Here is an 18,827-nt window from a genome sequence, read left to right as displayed (position 1 = left end):
GCTGTTTGGCATCTTTCTAATTCTTTTAAAATTCTTCAGTCATGTTAGTACCATATGCATTTGAACTTTTTTTTTTTATTCCAGAGTACCCACTTTCTGTAAAGCTTGGCACAATCACACAAGATGGAAATGCTGATGTGTACAGTTATGATGAAGATGACATGGTTTTAGACCCAGATCTTGTGAAGCATTTGGCTGTAAGTAAATTTTGCAAAAAAGTTATTACTTGCAGAGATGTATGATTTTGATCATCCACAACTTCTTGTTGTGTAGTTCAAATTTTGCATCACTTTTTTTGGTGAAATTTTTTTCAGTTTCTGTTTCTTTATTAGGTTTTTATCACTAATCTTTCAAATCGTAAAATTTTATGGAAGATTATTTTTAGCTTAAATAGGCTGTATCCACATTGTTGACCCCATGTTAACTCAGCACTGTATCATCGGTTAAAATCTCTTCTTGATGCAGTAAATGCCTTCTAATGTTTGACACTTTTAACTGTTTTATGGTCCGACACATTAATCTATGTTACTGACACTGGTGTTCCTCACACAGAACCGGCTGACTCAGATAAGCTTAGAGTGGTAAATTTTGGACTAGATTTTAGAGGATGGGTCTGTGTAATGAGTGCTCACAGTATAAAAGACAAAAAATCATAACCTGTGTGGTGCATGGAAAAAGCAAAATTTGGACATAGTATTTGGTTTAAAATAGTGAATTTCAATTGTTTTCTACGATGATTTGTATGTTTTATTGGCTGTTTTTTGGTATCATTTGATAGAATGGAAGGCAAGTTTAATATAGGAGAGGCTTGGGGATGTGATTAATGAATAGAGGAAATGTTGATTTAGTGTCGGAAATGTGTACAAAGTTTATTTTGGACACTGCTTTATAATTAGAATTTGTTTAATTTTTTTGTAAAATCAACTAAATTACCAAAGTTTTTTTTTTTATTCTACTTTACATACACCCAATGAGGCTGTCCTTGCATGTCCATTGCTAAATTCAGGTGACAGATAAGACAGTTTGAATATCAGTTACCATAATTCTGCAAGTTCATATCTTGCAGAATAGGAGTGCAAACAAAATGTCTGGCAATGATTATACAGGCAACTACATACTTAAGGATGGAGAGCTCTCAGAAAGAAAAAAATTCAAACTTTTTAAGTGTAAATATATGGTGTAGTATAGGAAAAATACTACCACTTCCACAAGAGCTATTTCATGTCTTTTCAGCATTTCGGCATTAATGTAAAAGTGATGGAGAAAACAGAGAAGACTATGCTCGAATTAGAGATTGATTATAATCAGCGTGCGTGGGAGTGGTCTCGACTAACTGAATCAGGAGCAAAGCTTGTGCCAAAGTTTGGACCAGGTTTAACAGGTACAGTAATGTTTTGCATATGTTTGCTTTATAATACTATATGCAGCAGTATAGAATTTGATACTTTTATCAAATATTCTATTATTTAAGCTGTAGAGAAAATTTCTTTAGTAATTTGAAAATCTATTTTGCTCGGTATAAGACATTGCACTGATTTGTAATTATTAGCGATAGTACAGTTGACCCTCATTTAACAACCCAGGTTGGGATTAGATGAAAGTTTTAAGTGAAAAACGTGTTCAGCAAAAAAAAATTTAAGCTAATTATGGGATTTGTAGGTTTTTATATTTCAGGTTTGTCAATGTACAGTATTTTCTATCGATCATTACATAAACTTGTACTGAAGTTTTTTGTTCGAGTGTCCTACTGCTAAAATTAAGTAGTTTTTCCCATTCAGTATCTGTCGTATTTTGTATTTAAGTTAAATAGATTGACCCATTTTGTTTTTAGTAGGTTAGTGAAAATATAAATTTGGTCTAATGACTATTATTGATTTTTATTTTTTAGGCCTGAAAAACCTTGGAAACTCATGCTATGTCAACTCTGTAATGCAAGTGCTATTCACCGTTCCGAGTTTTGTGGAGAGATTCTACAATCATGGAGAGACTATCAGAGGGGGTTACAAAGGCACTAACCCTGCAGAAGACTTCAATGTCCAAATGAGTAAACTTGCTCATGGCCTTCTGTCAGGAAAGTTAGTGTCAACATAAAGATTATTTTAAATTACTGTGCTTTATATACCAGATGTCTTTGGAAGCATGCAAATAGATTCTCTAGAATATTAGTGAAGATGGTGCAGCTGGATTTACAGGCCATATATGTAGCAGTTGTGTGAAGTAGGTTAGTAGCCATTTAACCCTTTCACTGTCTAGACCTCTGAAATTAATATTGATCCAAGTATCCACCTTTTTCCTAGGTAGTAGGTTGGTAGACAGCAACCACCCAGGGAGGTACTACTGTCCTGCCAAGTGAGTGTAAAACAGAAGCCTGTAATTGTTTTACGTGATGGTAGGATTGCTGGTGTCTTTTTTCTGTCTCATAAACATGCAAGATTTCAGGTACGTCTTGTTACTTCTACTTACACTAAGGGCGCACTACACATACATGTACAAGCATTTATATACATACCCCTCTGAGTTTTCTTCTATTTTCTTTCTAGTTCTTGTTCTTGTTTATTTCCTCTTATCTCCATGGAGAAGTGGAACAGAATTCTTCCTCCGTAAGCCATGCGTGTTGTAAGAGGCGACTAAAATGCCGGGAGCAAGGGGCTAGTAACCCCTTCTCCCGTATAAATTACAGTGGACCCTCGACTAACGCTATTAATCCGTTCCTGAGAGCTCATCGTTAGTCAAAATAATCGTTAGTCAAGTTAATTTTCCCTATAAGAAATAATGGAAATCAAATTAATCCGTGCAAGACACCCAAAAGTATTGAAAAAAAAAACATTTTTAACACATGAAATATTAATTTTAATACACACAAACTAAAGAAGACATGCACAGTTACATGACACTTACCTTTATTGAAGATCTGGTGATGATTGATGGGATGGGAAGAGGGGAGTGTGTTGATGGTCTTAGTGTTTAGAAGGGGAATCTCCTTCCATTAGGACTTGAGGTGGCAAGTCCTTTTTCGGGGTTACTTCCCTTCTTTTAATGCCACCAGGATCAGCTTGAGAGTCACTGGACCTCTGTCGCACAACATATCTGCCCATAGAGGCCTGTACCTCCCGTTCCTTTATGACATTCCTAACGTGTTTCACAACATTGTCAGTGTCACCATTAAACACTTGTTCAGGTTTCAGTCCTTCACTGTCTATGTACTCCTTGAATTCCTGCACATATTTTTCAGCTGCTTTTTGGTCCGAACTGGCAGCCTCGCCATGCCTTATCACACTATGTATGCCACTACGATTCTTAAATCTCTCAAACCAACCTTTGCTGGCTTTAAATTCACTCACATCACCACTAGTTGCTGGCATTTTTCTAATTAAATCCTCATGCAACTTCCTAGCCTTTTCACATATGATCGCTTGAGAGATGCTATCTCCTGCTATCTGTTTTTCGTTTATCCATACCAATAACAGTCTCTCAACATCTTCTATCACTTGCGATCTCAGTTTCGAAAACATAGTTGCACCTTTGGCAAGAACAGCTTCCTTGATTGCCGTTTTCTTGGCCACAATAGTAGCGATAGTTGATTGGGGTTTTGTGTACAGCCTGGCCAGCTCGGAGACATGCACTCCACTTTCATACTTAGCAATGATCTCTTTCTTCATATCCATAGTAATTCTCACCCTTTTTGCTGTAGGGTTAGCACTAGAAGCTTTCTTGGGGCCCACGGTGACTTATTTTGCAGGTGCAATCACTAAAAAGGCTGTGATAATATGAAATGTTCCGATTGTATGCTTGGAAGCGACCGTGGTGGCTGGCTGGCTTGTAAACACTGGCCAGAAGTGGAGGCTTCTCAGACGGAAGGAATAGTGTTGGTCGAGTTTTTTAGCGCTAATCGAGGCAAAATTTTTGCGATAAAATGTATCGCTAGTCAGATTTATCGTTAATCGATGCCATCGCTGGTCGAGGGTCCACTGTACTAAATTTAAAAAGAGAAACTTTTGTTTTTCTTTTTGGGCCACCCTGCCTCGGTGGGATACGGCCGGTTTGTTGAAAGAAAGAAGATGATCCACCTTTTTTCTGAAATGGTAGAGAATCTATTTCTGAAGGTAATGACACCAAAAGTACAAAATTTGATGAGAAACCTACAGAATTATGCAGGTGCAAAGTTAATGGTCTAGGTGCAATTTATGTATCGGTGATTTCACCGACTTTGAAACCTAATTTAAATCAGTTCCATTGCTTTATTCGACTAAATTCTTATCTCACTAGTATGCTTTACATTCTATCAATTGAGCACAAGAAACTGCTCATTCAACAATTACAACTACCCTATAAAGTGCACAGAAATTGCTAATTTGGCAAATATACCAAAATTAAAAAAAGTACCAGTTCACAGAGTACAAGATAAACACTAGACATTTCTTGCGCTAAAACATTTCCTGTTTATTAATCACATTCCCAGGCTTCTATATTACATTTGCCTTCAATTTTGAATTCATATAAAAAAATTAACTTCATTTCCTGGATAATAAAATGTAACCAGGAATGATTGGTCTGGTTTACGGCATCTCAGTAATTGAATCAAACCTATTAAAAAAACATAAAACATTGATATAAATTCAATGTCTGCTACTTTGAGCCCAATTTCAAGCTAATTCTGGTCCTGAAACAAATTAGAATAATCTTTTTCAGTAGTATGTCTTCCATTCTATCAAATAATATCAAGAAACAGCCAATATAACCATAAAAAACATCTTGGAAAGCAACTCGGTCACTTTTTCTAACGAAACACATGGTCAAAGTTTTGCTTTTTCCATGATGCACCACATGAGGCAGGATTTTTTTTATACTGTACACACTCCTCGTGCAGACCCATTCTCTCATAATTTGCCAAAATTTATGACACTCAGCCTGTATAAGTGAGCTGAGCTCATGACATAGAGCTACATGAGGGACCTTGGCTTCAATGATGTAGGTTTATTTAACTGCCACTGAAAGTGTTAACATTGTTGGTATTTTTCTGAGTGAAGGTTGATGAGAAAATTTATTTTTCAGGTACTCAGTAGCTCCAAATTCAGTTGATGAGAATAAAGATGCAGATGACTTACAGCCTGGCATATCTCCAGTTATGTTTCGTACACTAGTGGGAAAGGGTCATGCTGAGTTTTCAACTAAGAAACAGCAAGATGCTATGGAGTTTCTGGAACATGTACTGAAGATGACAGCTTGCAATTCTGCTGGTGCATCTGATCCTGGAAGCTGTTTTAAATTTGAAGTAAGTATGGTAATAGCGTAATTTTCTACATAATTGTTTTAACACGGTAGCCATTTCTTACCAAGGTAGGATGTTTAAAAAAAAAAAAAGTGCTTTCACTATCATTCATTCAGTCACTGTCCTGCAAGGAAAGTGTTATCTGTTCTATACTCTCTCAAATTCAAACACTCCAACTTCAACATTCCATTTTTGTTTTAGCAGTTTATGCAGAAAGGGTTATTAACCTCTTGCTTCCAGCATTTTAGTTGCCTTCTTATATTCATCAAAATCTTTAATTAGGATTTTAATGTTTAACATTGTTTTTCTGTGCATTAATAAAATATTTTTTGGTTTTATATGGTATATTTTATGGTATATTTTAGGAAGGGTTGTTGAGGTGGCTCGGACATGTAGAGAGGATGGAGCGAAACAGAGTGACTTCAAGAGTGTATCAGTCTGTAGTGGAAGGAAGGCGGGGTAGGGGTTGGCCTAGGAAAGGTTGGAGGGAGGGGGTAAAGGAGGTTTTGTGTGCGAGGGGCTTGGACTTCCAGCAGGCATGCGTGAGTGTGTTTGATAGGAGTGAATGGAGACAAATGGTTTTTAATACTTGACGTGCTGTTGGAGTGTGAGCAAAGTAACATTTATGAAGGGGTTCAGGGAAACCGGCAGGCCGGACTTGAGTCCTGGAGATGGGAAGTACAGTGCCTGCACTCTGAAGGAGGGGTGTTAATGTTGCAGTTTAAAAACTGTAGTGTAAAGCACCCTTCTGGCAAGACAGTGATGGAGTGAATGATGGTGAAAGTTTTTCTTTTTCGGGCCACCCTGCCTTGGTGGGAATCGGCCAGTGTGATAATAATAAAAAAAAAAAATTTAAGGATGAGACAGTATCAGAATCTTTGCCATTGTTGATACTTTTTTGGCATAATTTTTAAAATTTGATAACTAGGTTCAGTAGTTAAGGAAATGTTTGTAGCTCAAAAGGTACTGTATTAAATAAACCAAGGAGGTTAAATATTAAATACCTTAATTTCTCTGAGATGTGACTGTCATTCTCATTACTAATTACAGGTACCCAGGTGAGGCTTAATGAATGAGAAGAAAGAAAACAATTTCTGAATCTACATATTTAGTAATCTGATGAAACAATCATTGGAAATTAATTACAAAAGCACAAGTCTGAACAATTTCCATTTATATTAAATGTGAAACTAAAGCATCCAATAGTCTCATAATACTATGTACATATTTAAAGCTTAACAAAAGATTTTGAATACTGAAAAAATATTCATTATTGTAATAACTGGAAATTTAAAATAATAAATTATAGTTCAGATTTTGAACACACACACTCCATTATTATACTCAATTAACTGACACATTTCTGTAATACAGTTTAAAGGTTTTATCTTTAAAGACTCGTTTAAAAATAGAACAATAATTCTAATACGTACTTAAAATTGTAAATAAACAGTATTCTGTATGTATATTAGCAATGATGTTGTTTATTACTCTGCTCTAGAATATAATGGTTAACCATTTGAAATACTAGTAGCAAGTATGACATATTGTTGTATCTTGTCCCTTCAGTTCCTGTTGACAATATTGGCAACATTACTTGTATACTATCAAATTAATTTTGGAAGTTAGTATGTTGAATTCATGTATTGCTTTCTGAATAATCTGTGATATGCACTGCTGAGTGGGATTCAGGAAATGGCATTGGCCTAAGGACAATCATTTTCTGAAAAAGTTTGTGCTGAGGCAGTGTCCAGTTAAACTTATAAAGGCTTCATTTGATGCATTCTTCCGTATGTCTGTGGTGAAACTAATGCATTCAGCGTCTTTTTTTTTTTGTTGTTGTTTTGTTTTTTATTAATAGATGCTTATTACATTAAAATTCTAAAAGTATCAGCTGGTATCGGCAACTTTTTAATAGATATCGATACCATAAAAATGGTTGATACTTTGGCACACCCCTGGTACATTTTTTATTTATGTTTATGCAGAGTTTGGCAACTTTGTGCAGTATACTTTTATTGGGGAAGTGGAGAAGAATCCTCCCTCCATAAGCCATGTGTGTCATAAGAGGCGACTAAAAAGCCAGGAGCAAGAGGATAGTAACCCCTTTTCCTGTATAAATTACTGAATGTGAAAAGAAACACTTGTTTCTTCTGTTTTGGGTCACCTGCCTCGGTGGGAAATGGCCAGTTTGTTAAAATAATTTTGCTCATGTTAACAAGTTGCTTCTGTATTAATTATAGTAGTAGTTTTCTTAAATTTGCGAGAGTTTAAATTGTCTAAATTTACTTATTTTTTCTTTTATAACTTAAATATAAAATGAGGCAAGTAAGAGATAATCACAAAGTTGTTTTAGCTGGCTATTTTGCATTAAAGCTAAAGAAAACTACACACACACCTGTAATTGTACTTTCTTTTTATCTCATTTTGAGTAATAAATCTGCCATACACTTAATCTAGTATACTAAATAAACTTGCTTGTCTATAATTTGTATTCTGTCTTTTTCCACTTTTTCCTTATCCTGTACTGTATAAAAGCTACACATGCTTTTTGCTATTCCTTGGTTCTTTCACTTTATTCAAATACATGTACATATAGTATGCTGTATACATATTGTATGAATGCATCAACCTTCCTAATACTTCATCCCTTTCTACTTTCACCAATTCAGTCTTAATATCATTGATCAACATTTTTCACTTTTAACATACTCCTTAATATTCGTTTCACTGGCTCTTCCATCATTCTAATCCGCCTCATTTCTAATTGCCAGAAGCATGAAATTTCTGCTTCATTTCATATACATTCAGCAACTTCTGAATGATAATTCCATCTTTCAAATACCATTCATGATTATCTAGCATTTTTCTTTGTCAGAAGAGAAATATATTTTCTCCTTTCTATTTTTTTTTCATTTTCAGCAAAATTTGCTGATAATACTCTGCCCATTCTTTCATTTGCTCTTTTGCTTCATCATTCAGTTTTAACCAAGGCATTTTTTAACCCCATTCTTATGCATTATGTACTCTGCCTTATATAACTCTATAAAATTGCCAATTTTAAAAATTTCGTATGCAAACTTTTCCTGTTAAAACCATTATTACTTCATTCTTCCTTCCTACACCTAGTCTCCTATTACCACTATCCTGGGCTATGTACACACTTGACATTGCATAATTAAATCTGCAGCACTTTTTTTTTATCATGTCATTTTCTCAATCTAGACAATCTGCCAATTATTATTCATATTTCTTACTGACATTGTTCTTCTGTAATTCACTTCAGTTTAGACAGAATTCATATCTGCTATCTTCCATTTATTCTTAATCTAGCTATCAATAAATAATGATCAGGCATACTGAAAATATGTATATTCAAAATTTTGACCATCTGTCTTTTATCTACTATCACATAGTCAAGAAGGCTGCTATTGTCACTCTGTACCTTGTATACTTAGTCATATTTTTCTTGAAATATGTATTGTCTATTACCAAACCACTCCATAAGTATAATTCAATTAGGGCTCTCATTATTTCCACCTGGTACTCAAAATTCTCCTTTTACACCTTCTGTAGTATCAAATCTTCCAAAACATTTTCTTAATGTTACCTAAAATTCTCTTAACATCTAGAAACTTGTCCTACAATCCTCTCACATCCAACTTAGTCGCAGTGTTGCAGGGCAATGAATTGAGTGAAATATGAAACTCTGGAAGGATGCAAATCATTAACTTGATAAAATATGTGGCCCTGTGGAGATTGGGAAATTAACTGAATATTGAACAAAGGACAGGTAAAAGGATTAGGTTTTTAACCATTGTTAGGATGGTATATTCTAAGAGGGATAAACTGAGGAGCTTTACTTTCTTGTAAATGCTTTACAGGTAGAGGACAAGTTTATCTGCAGTGCAAGTGGAAAAGTTCGTTATGTAACACGTCCAGACCAGTATCTGCCCCTACCAGTACCTGTTGAAGAAGCAATCAATAAAGAAGAAGTTGCTGCTTATCAAGCATTAAAAGCAGAGGCTCGAGTTTCACAGAAAGTCGTGTATGTCTCATTTGTGCAGTTTTCAATAGACTAGCTGATGCATTATACTGTATTGTACAAAATGCATTATATCAGACAGGGATAACACCCTTTCGGAAGAGAATACCCATTCAGGACGAGGACTACAGAGGGATATGTTTTCTTGATTTCATGGTAGACAGTGTGATATTTAAATGTTGGCTCATAAAGCATGGGACATATGCTTGAACGACCCATCTATAAAGATTTTTGTGTTAAAATAATAATGCCAAGGAATTAATCTTCTTACAGACAGCCTGACGAACAAGTGCGCACAAAAATACCATTTGATGTATGTTTGTCAAAGTTAGCATCACCTGAGCAAATAGTTGCATTTAGTTCAGCTGCAGAAAAGGAAGTCAGCATGCAGAAAATCACTCGCCTTCGCACTTTTCCAGATTACTTAGTCATTCAGGTTAGTGATATGTATATTTTTTTTTATCTTGTTGGCTGTCTCCCACCAAGGTAGGGCAACCCAAAAATAAGGAAAAACGTTCGCCATCATTCATTCAATCACTGCACTTTCTTGTACATGAGGACCCCACATATACAGCAGGTTAGATTCTAGGCTACCGCATATAAAAGCTTGATAACATGCTTTCATTATCATGTATTAAGTGAGCAATAGAGCTAGGCCTAAAAAAAAAATGCATATACAGCACACACATTAGTTACCTTAAAATATTTTCATACTTAGCTTAGTGATTGGTGAATACTGTTTATATAGGTAGCATGAATAAATGAAGAATAGGTATGATTGAAAACCGCTGTATTAACAAAACGCTGTAAAGTAGAGCCCTCCTGTATGTGGTTTCAGGGGTCAAGTCTTGCCAAAAGTGTGCTAACATAATTTGGGCAATCCTCTGACTACAATGTCCCAACTTCTCCTTCAGAGTGCAGACTGTCTTTTTTTTGTGTGTGTTTTTTAATGTCTACACACAGCTTGAAATCAAAAATAATTTACTACTGAGGCAACACTGTTTTATACTGTTATATACTATTGTAATGAGGTTTGTTTTGCTTATATTATGTGTTTGGAAATTGAGCTAAACCTTCCATGGTGGGAAATGGTTATGTTAAAAAATGGATTCCTGGTTTTTATATATTTTGAATTAACTTTATTTCAACCTGTTTTAAGCAGCATATGGCCTCTGTTTTTGTAATGGTCATATTTGATATTAAAATATGAAGAAACTGAATGTATTCAGCACACTTCCATACATGACATAAGGTGCTAAAAGATAGAATAAGTGGAGAGAGGGTAATAAATAGAAAAGAAGGCAAATAAGAGTCATTGAGAATTAAAAGTAAATTTTGTACAGTAGTTAGATATACAAGTTTAAAAATGAAGTTGATTACATAATTTACGTGTCAAACCCATATTATGTGCAGGATCTTGGACAAGGCTGCACCATAAATTTATGATCATTGTGGGTTTAGCGCTTAGTTTTGATTGATTGCATCATAAATTGATTGTTCTATTGGTTGTTACAAATTCCTAGTTGAATGCTAAATGTAAAATTACTGTTGATACTGTTTTAAATAAGTTGTTGATCATTATACCTGCACTTACCATATCTGCATGTGCATACCTTGGGTATGTATTTTGTACAGCTAAACATAAGAGTAATTATTGTTTCCATTATTCATTAGAACTCTGTTATTTGTATATTTTTACCAAAGTTTTCCTATAGATTTTGTAGTAAAGAGCAAACTCATATTTGCTGAATGCAGGATTTTAATTACAATTCATCTTTACCAGTGGGTAAAGATGAATTGTAATTAAAGTCCTGCATATTGTTCAACTGCATTGAACAATAGAAATACCTTTCTTTTTCAGCTGGTAAAATTTGGTATTGGTCAAGATTGGGTACCGATGAAATATGATGTATCAATTGATTTGCCAGAGATTTTGGATCTGTCTGTATTAAGAGGTTATGGTCTTCAGGCAGGGGAGGAAGAATTACCAGAATCAGCTACTACTAAACCCAAGGGTAAGTTACACATGTATAGATCTAATAAAATCACAAGGATTAGTAAATTAATAGTTGTGGAGAAATTTGAGAGGAAAGAGTGAAGATGAATGCAAACTGTACATTCAGTGAATTAGTGACAAGAGTTCATTTTAACTAAAAGGAAGGTAGGAACCCCATGAATTATGTGGCTGTTCGGTTAACATAGCCATTAATTCGTTTTCTTACAATGAAGTTATAATGGACTGCTTTCTCCTGCATCATAACCAATAACTCAGTACCTAGAGCTTTTTTCTCAGTTTAAAGACCTAGGTTCAGTGTCATGGCTGGATGAGATATATGGGCAAGTTTCTCACCACTTACTGGCTGTGCTCGATTAACAGTAAATAGTTAACATGACTCACGAAATCGTAATGACACGATTGCAAACAAACCATACCACGGGTGGGGGTTTGATCCCGCGGTCAGAGAGTCTCAAAACTCCAGACCGTTGCATTAGCCACTGGGCCAGCTAGCTTCAATAAGAGTCATCCAACTAGGTATATTTCTATATCATATACCAAGTTGGATGAATCTCATTGAAGCTAGCTGGCTCAGTGGCTAAAGCGACGGTCTGGAGTTTTGAGACTCTGACCATGGGATCAAACCCCACCCGTGGTATGGTTAGTAAATAGTTACTTGGTGTTAGCCTACTGTTGGGTATTAAGAGTCTAAGGGGTCATAATATACAATAGATATGGTTTTTTTTTAAATGAGCTGAGGTATGATGATAAACGTTAAGCCTGTGAAACTGTGTACAAAAACTTTTTTTTTTTACTGTACACTATTTTTTAGTCAGATTTTGGCCTTTACACTGCATATACCAAGGTGGTAAACACGAAGCAGTTTGTCTTTAACGTATCTCTTTTACAGAACCTGAAATAGATGCTGGAATTGTGCAGCAGTTGGCAGAAATGGGCTTTCCTTGGGAAGCTTGTAGAAAGGCTGTTCACCTTACTGGCAACAGTGGCTCTGAAGCTGCAATGAACTGGGTAATGGAACATATGGGTGACCCTGATTTTGCTGAACCACTTGTCATTCAAAACGAGTCTTCTAGTGAGTTTTAATCAGTTTTTTCTAGTTATTTTAAAAATTGTTGGATATTGTAATTGATATTTTACAGATTTTTCTCCACTAACACGTGCTTTTGTGTGTCCAGAGTACAAAAGAATCTGAAAGCAGGCAAACTTTGCTGCCCCAATGTATTTGAAATTTGAGGATTTGAAAGTGAGATAGCAAAACCATGAGATAATGCTCATTGTATATGAGAATGGATCCTATTGGCAGGTTGCCAACAGTGGCAAAGAAAAGACAAATTGCAGGTCAAGCTTTTGTGGCAACAATGTTCTGCTGTGTAGAGACTTATCAAGTCATACTTTTTCTGCAATGTTTTGACTTCACAGGTAAGCTGGGAGAGCACCAGCCATGTCATAAGGTATCCTGCCCTTAACAGTGACTGGGGATTCAATATGTTGTAGCTCATCACTTCACTTTTCTCATACCAAGACACACAGCACTTTCTTCTTCTTTCAACAAACCGGCCATATCCCACCAAGGCAGGATGGCCCAAAAAGACAAAAAACAAAAGTTTATCTTTTCAACTTTAGTAATGTAGTATACAGAAGGGGTTACTAGCCCCTCGCTCTCAGCATGTTAATTGCCTCTTATGACATGCATGACTTACAGAAGAATAATTCTGTCACACTTCCCAATGGAGATAAAAGAAAATAGACAAGAACAAGAACTAGTAAGAAAACAGAAGAAAACCCAGAAGGGTGTGTGTGTATATATATGCTTATACATGTATGTATAGTGTGACCTAAGTGTAAGTAGAAGTATCAAGACGTACCTGAAACCTTGCATGTTTGAGACAGAAAAAAGACACCAGCAATCGAACCATCATGTAAAACAATTACAGGTTTCTGCTTTACACTCACTTGGCAGTACTGTAGTACCTCCCTCGGTGGTTGCTGTCTATCAACCTACTACCTATCTTACTCAAATACTTTTTTTTTTTTTCAACAAGTCGGCCGTCTCCCACCGAGGCAGGGTGACCCAAAAAAGAAAGAAAATCCCCAAAAAGAAAATACTTTCATCATCATTCAACACTTTCACCACACTCACACATTATCACTGTTTTTGCAGAGGTGCTCAGAATACAACAGTTTAGAAGCATACACATATAAAGATACACAACATATCCCTCCAAACTGCCAATATCCCAAACCCCTCCTTTAAAGTGCAGGCATTGTACTTCCCATTTCCAGGACTCAAGTTTGACTATATGAAAATAACCGGTTTCCCTGAATCCCTTCACTAAATATTACCCTGCTCACACTCCAACAGATCATTAGGTCCCAAGTACCATTCGCCTCCATTCACTCCTATCTAACACGCTCACGCACGCTTGCTGGAAGTCCAAGCCCCTTGCCCACAAAACCTCCTTTACCCCCTCTCTCCAACCCTTTCGAGGACGACCCCTACCCTGCCTTCTTTCCCCTATAGATTTATATGCTTTCCATGTCATTCTACTTAGATCTACATAACATTGATGAACATGGGCCGCAGGTGAGAGGAGATATGTCTTCCTGGGATAATCAAGACATTTGGGCAAGTCTCCTTGTGCCTGCTCCTCAAGTTCACTTAACTGTAAACATACTTAGTGGACTGTATCCTAGGTAGGGCTGGACTTGGAAATGAGCTATGGTAGACTACCAGCTTTTATCCTGCAAATTAAACTGTATAAAAAAAATATGATAGAGATAAATGTATGATTGGTACAGTATATTTTATAGCTGAGAGATGTTTGTAGGGGAGGTATTATTAACGAGGTAAAGATATTGTTTGGGAGTGTGTGTAAAGGTAGAAAGTTGAAAGTAAACATAGAAAAGAGTAAGGTGATGAGGGTATCAAATGATTTAGATAAAGAAAAATTAGATATCAAATTGAGGAGGAGTATGGAAGAAGTGAATGTTTTCAGATACAGTGGACCCCCGCTTTACAATCAGCTCCCAATGCGACCAATTATGTAAGTGTATTTATGTAAGTGCGTTTGTACATGTATGTTTGGGGGTCTGAAATGGACTAATCTAATTCACAATATTCTTTATGGGAACAAATTCGTTCAGTACTGGCACCTGAACATACTTCTGGAATGAAATAATATCGTAAACCGGGGGTCCACTGTACTTGGGAGTTGACGTGTCAGCGGATGGATTTATGAAGGATGAGGTTAATCATAGAATTGATGAGGGAAAAAAGGTGAGTGGTGCGTTGAGGTATATGTGGAGACAAAAAATGTTATCTATGGAGGCAAAAAAGGGAATGTATGAAAGTATAGTAGAACCAACACTTTTATATAGGTGTGAAGCTTGGGTTGTGAATGCAGCAGCGAGGAGGCGGTAGGAGGCAGTGGAGATGTCCTGTCTAAGGGCAATGTGTGGTGCAAATATTATGCAGAAAATTCAGAGTGTGGAAATTAGGAAAAGGTGTGGAGTTAATAAAAGTATTAGTCAGAGGGCTGAAGAGGGGTTGTTGAGGTGGTTTGGTCATTTAGAGAGAATGGATCAAAGTAGAATGACATGGAGAGCGTATAAATCTGTAGGGGAAGGAAGGCGGGGTAAGGGTCGTCCTCGAAAAGGTTGGAAGGAAGGGGTAAGGGAGGTTTTGTGGGCAAGGGGCTTGGACTTCCAGCAGTTGTGCATGAGCGTGTTCGATAGGAGTGAATGGAAACGAATGGTATTTGGGACCTGACGATATGTTGGAGTGTGAGCAGGGTAATATTTAGTGAAGGGATTCAGGGAAACCGGTTCTTTTTGTATAACCGGACTTGAGTCCTGGGAATGGGAAGTACAATGCCTGCACTCTAAAGGAGGGGTTCGGGATATTAGCGGTTTGGAGGGATATGTTGTGTATCTTTATACGTATATGCTTCTAAACTGTTGTGTTCTGAGCACCTCTTCAAAAACAGTGATTATGTGTGAGTGAGTTGAAAGTGTTGAATCATGATGAAAGTATTTTCTTTTTTGGGGATTTTCTTTCTTTTTGGGTCACCCTGCCTCGGTGGGAGATGACCGACTTTTTTTAAAAAAAAATCTACACTGTCGGCCTTTCAAATGCTAAAACCTTTTTTTGTGTTTACTCAAAATTTTCAGGTAATGATAATTTCACACCAAATGAAGAAGGGCTAGCAATGTTAATGTCAATGGGTTTCACGCGGGAACAGGCAGCACTTGCTCTAAAGGAAACAAGCAACAGCTTGGAGCGTGCTGCTGACTGGATATTTTCTCATCAACATGAATTGGACACACTGCTGGCAGCTCAGAGTGGGGCAGCTGCAGTTCCTCCTCCGCAGAAGCCCACTTACACAAATGGTTCTCCAAAGTAAGTGTTATGAGAATTATGTCATTGTAGTTGGTGCTAATCATTTGGCAGTTGTGAATTTTTTTTTTTTTTTTCAACAAGTCGGCCATTGTGAATATCTTGTTTATTTGCCTGCTCACAAATTTCATGAAAATATTTTTTTAATGCATTTTGATTAACTTTTACAGAATTATTCTGTCTGTTTCTTTGATGCCTCTTTCCATTAAAGGGCTCCTTTTTTAAGATGAGAAGGGGAGGTAATTTTGTCTTAAAGCTTTACCAGATACCTTGACTACCTTCATTTAAAAGAGAGCAAGAGCTCAAACACACGGGATAACTTGAACATGCAGTATAGCAATTCATTTGAGATTTGTTAGTAAAATAAGATCTTGCTATATTTTTAATAGGATCAGAATTCCCAGAGTTTAAGTCTTGCATAGAGAATAAAATTTAGAAAGAAAAATTTGTCAAGATACTTTTGGCAACATTCCATCTATGGTAAACCTCACATGAAAATTTTAGTTTAACAGTACATGTAATATCCTAAAGGTTTCTCATGAGTTTAATTTCATGGTATGTCTTCCATTTTATTGATTGTGCACAAGAAACCACCCAATCAACTATTTCAACTACCTAATAAAGGGATCAGAAATTGGTAATTTGGCCAGTTTCACACAAATTTCGAAATATTCTAATTTCAAAATAAGGTTTAGAATAAACAGTGCAGGCATTCCTGGCACTAAAATAACATTTTGTCTACTCATTTTCATTAGTTACATTTCCAGGCTTTACATATGAATTCCATTTTGATTGTTTACTCACACAAAAAAATAGAAGATTTACTGTTATGCAATATTATAATAATTGTATAAATAATATCAATGCATTCGTGAACACATATTGTATGATTGACGTGATTTATTTACTCTTGAATACCGGCAAATATTGAACATTTTCGTAATTTCGAGCTCAATTTCAAGCTTCAGTAGGATCCCCGTATCCATAGGGAATACGTTCCAAGGATCGTAGCAAACCCTATAAGTCCTATACATACTGTTATGAAGTTTAATTGATAAATTTTGCACAATAAGTGGAGAATTATCACTTTTTCACTGATGGGAAGCACTTCACAGCTTCTCTTAGTTTTTGAAGAACTGCTTTTGCATTTTGGGGCCATTATGGAAAATTAAAAGATATTTTTGGGCCACTGTAAATTGGATAACTGAAACCACAGATATCAAATCAGTTGAAACAGGGGTTCTGCTGTATTTTCATTCCTGAAATCAATCAAAATCATCTCTATTTCTGTAATATATCTTCCATTCTATCAAATGAGACCAAGAAATTGAGAATACAACCATAAAACCATATGAAAATACACCGCAAAGTCTCTGTTTTTAAATAAAAAAGTCTCTTTATTTTATTATTATTATTATTATTATTATTATTATTATTATTATTATTATACACTGCATGCTGCAGGATGTTTTTATATAGTGCACACTTACCACATAGACCCATTCTCTTGTATCTAGGCCCAAATTTACTGCTCACAGCTTAACTGAATGAGCTAAGCTCATGGTGTAGTACTGCAGCACCAACAGTGCCCTTAGACCCTTAGTACTGTGGCACTAACAATGAGAGAGTTAAATGTGTTTTTCATGTCTTATTTTTACTATCAGGTAATGGATGAATTTTTATTATTTTCAGCCTTTCATAATTTATATTTATTTTTGTAGCTCTGTCTCTGATCTTTATCATGTAGTATATCACAAATGGCACTGATTCAAGATTCCATAGTCCTACATACAGGCAGGCCCTGCTTTACAGTGCTTCATTAGTACAGCGGTTTTCAGTTATACCCATTCTTCACTTATTTGGACTTCCTGCAATAAATATATTCATCACTCCCTATAAGCTAAGGATGAAAATATTTTAAATTAAGTAATGTGTGTACTGTATATATATTCTTTCTTCTTTCAATGTACCAGCCGTATCCCACTGAGGCGGGGTGGCCCAAAAGAAAAAACTGAAGTTTCTCCTTTTAAATTTAGTAATATATACAGGAGAAGGGGTTACTAGCCCCTTGCTCCCGGCATTTTAGTCGCCTCTTACGACACGCATGGCTTACAGAGGAAGAATTCTGTTCCACTTCCCCATGGAGTATGTATATATATATATATATATATATATATATATATATATATATATATATATATATATATATATATATATATATATATATATATAAGAAGAAGAAAATTGTCAAAGTGGGAAGTCTGAATGTGCGTGGATGTTGTGCAGATGATAAGAAAGAGATGATTGTGGATGTTATGAATGAGAAGAAGCTGGATGTCCTGGCTTTAAGTGAAACAAAGCTGAAGGGGGTGGGAGAGTTTCAGTGGAGAGGAATAAATGGGATTAGGTCAGGGGTTTCAAATAGAGTTAGAGCTAAAGAAGGAGTAGCAATAATGTTGAAGGATAAGCTATGGCAGGAAAAGAGGGACTATAAATGTATTAATTCAAGGATTATGTGGAGTAAAATAAAGATTGGATGTGAAAAGTGGGTTATAATAAGCATGTATGCACCTGGAGAAGAGAGAAGTGTAGAGGAGAGAGAGAGATTTTGGGAAATGTTGAGTGAATGCGTGGGGAGTTTTGAATCAAGTGTGAGAGTAATGGTGGTTGGGGATTTTAATGCTAAAGTGGGTAAAAATGTTATGGAGGGAGTAGTAGGTAAATTTGGGGTGCCAGGGGTAAATGTAAATGGGGAGCCTTTAATTGAGCTATGTGTAGAAAGAAATTTGGTAATAAGTAATACATATTTTATGAAAAAGAGGATAAATAAATATACAAGGTATGATGTAGCACGTAATGAAAGTAGTTTATTAGATTATGTATTGGTGGATAAAAGGTTGATGGGTAGGCTCCAGGATGTACATGTTTATAGAGGGGCAACTGATATATCGGATCATTATTTAGTTGTAGCTACAGTTAGAGTAAGAGGTAGATGGGAAAAGAGGAAGGTGGCAACAACAAGTAAGAGGGAGGTGAAAGTGTATAAACTAAGGGAGGAGGAAGTTCGGGTGAGATATAAGCGACTATTGGCAGAAAGGTG

General features: G+C 36.0%; 1 protein-coding gene across 1 annotated transcript in view; it reads left to right on the top strand.

Moving 5' to 3' along the window:
• Usp5 (ubiquitin specific protease 5) overlaps positions 1-18,827 on the top strand; it is a 42,798-nt gene that overhangs the window by 14,485 nt on the left and 9,486 nt on the right. Inside the window, exons 6-14 of the mRNA XM_053787053.2 lie at positions 85-197; positions 1,234-1,381; positions 1,889-2,075; positions 5,053-5,272; positions 9,154-9,317; positions 9,588-9,750; positions 11,176-11,329; positions 12,221-12,403; positions 15,502-15,730. Coding sequence (XP_053643028.1) covers positions 85-197; positions 1,234-1,381; positions 1,889-2,075; positions 5,053-5,272; positions 9,154-9,317; positions 9,588-9,750; positions 11,176-11,329; positions 12,221-12,403; positions 15,502-15,730 — 1,561 coding nt within the window. The remainder of the gene's footprint in view (positions 1-84; positions 198-1,233; positions 1,382-1,888; positions 2,076-5,052; positions 5,273-9,153; positions 9,318-9,587; positions 9,751-11,175; positions 11,330-12,220; positions 12,404-15,501; positions 15,731-18,827) is intronic.

The sequence above is a fragment of the Cherax quadricarinatus genome, chromosome 48 (genome assembly GCF_038502225.1).
Source record: "Cherax quadricarinatus isolate ZL_2023a chromosome 48, ASM3850222v1, whole genome shotgun sequence".
NCBI classification, from domain to species: Eukaryota; Metazoa; Arthropoda; class Malacostraca; order Decapoda; family Parastacidae; genus Cherax; species Cherax quadricarinatus.
The sequence above is the reverse complement of the archived record's forward strand: the minus strand, read 5'-3'. Positions and strand labels throughout refer to the sequence as shown.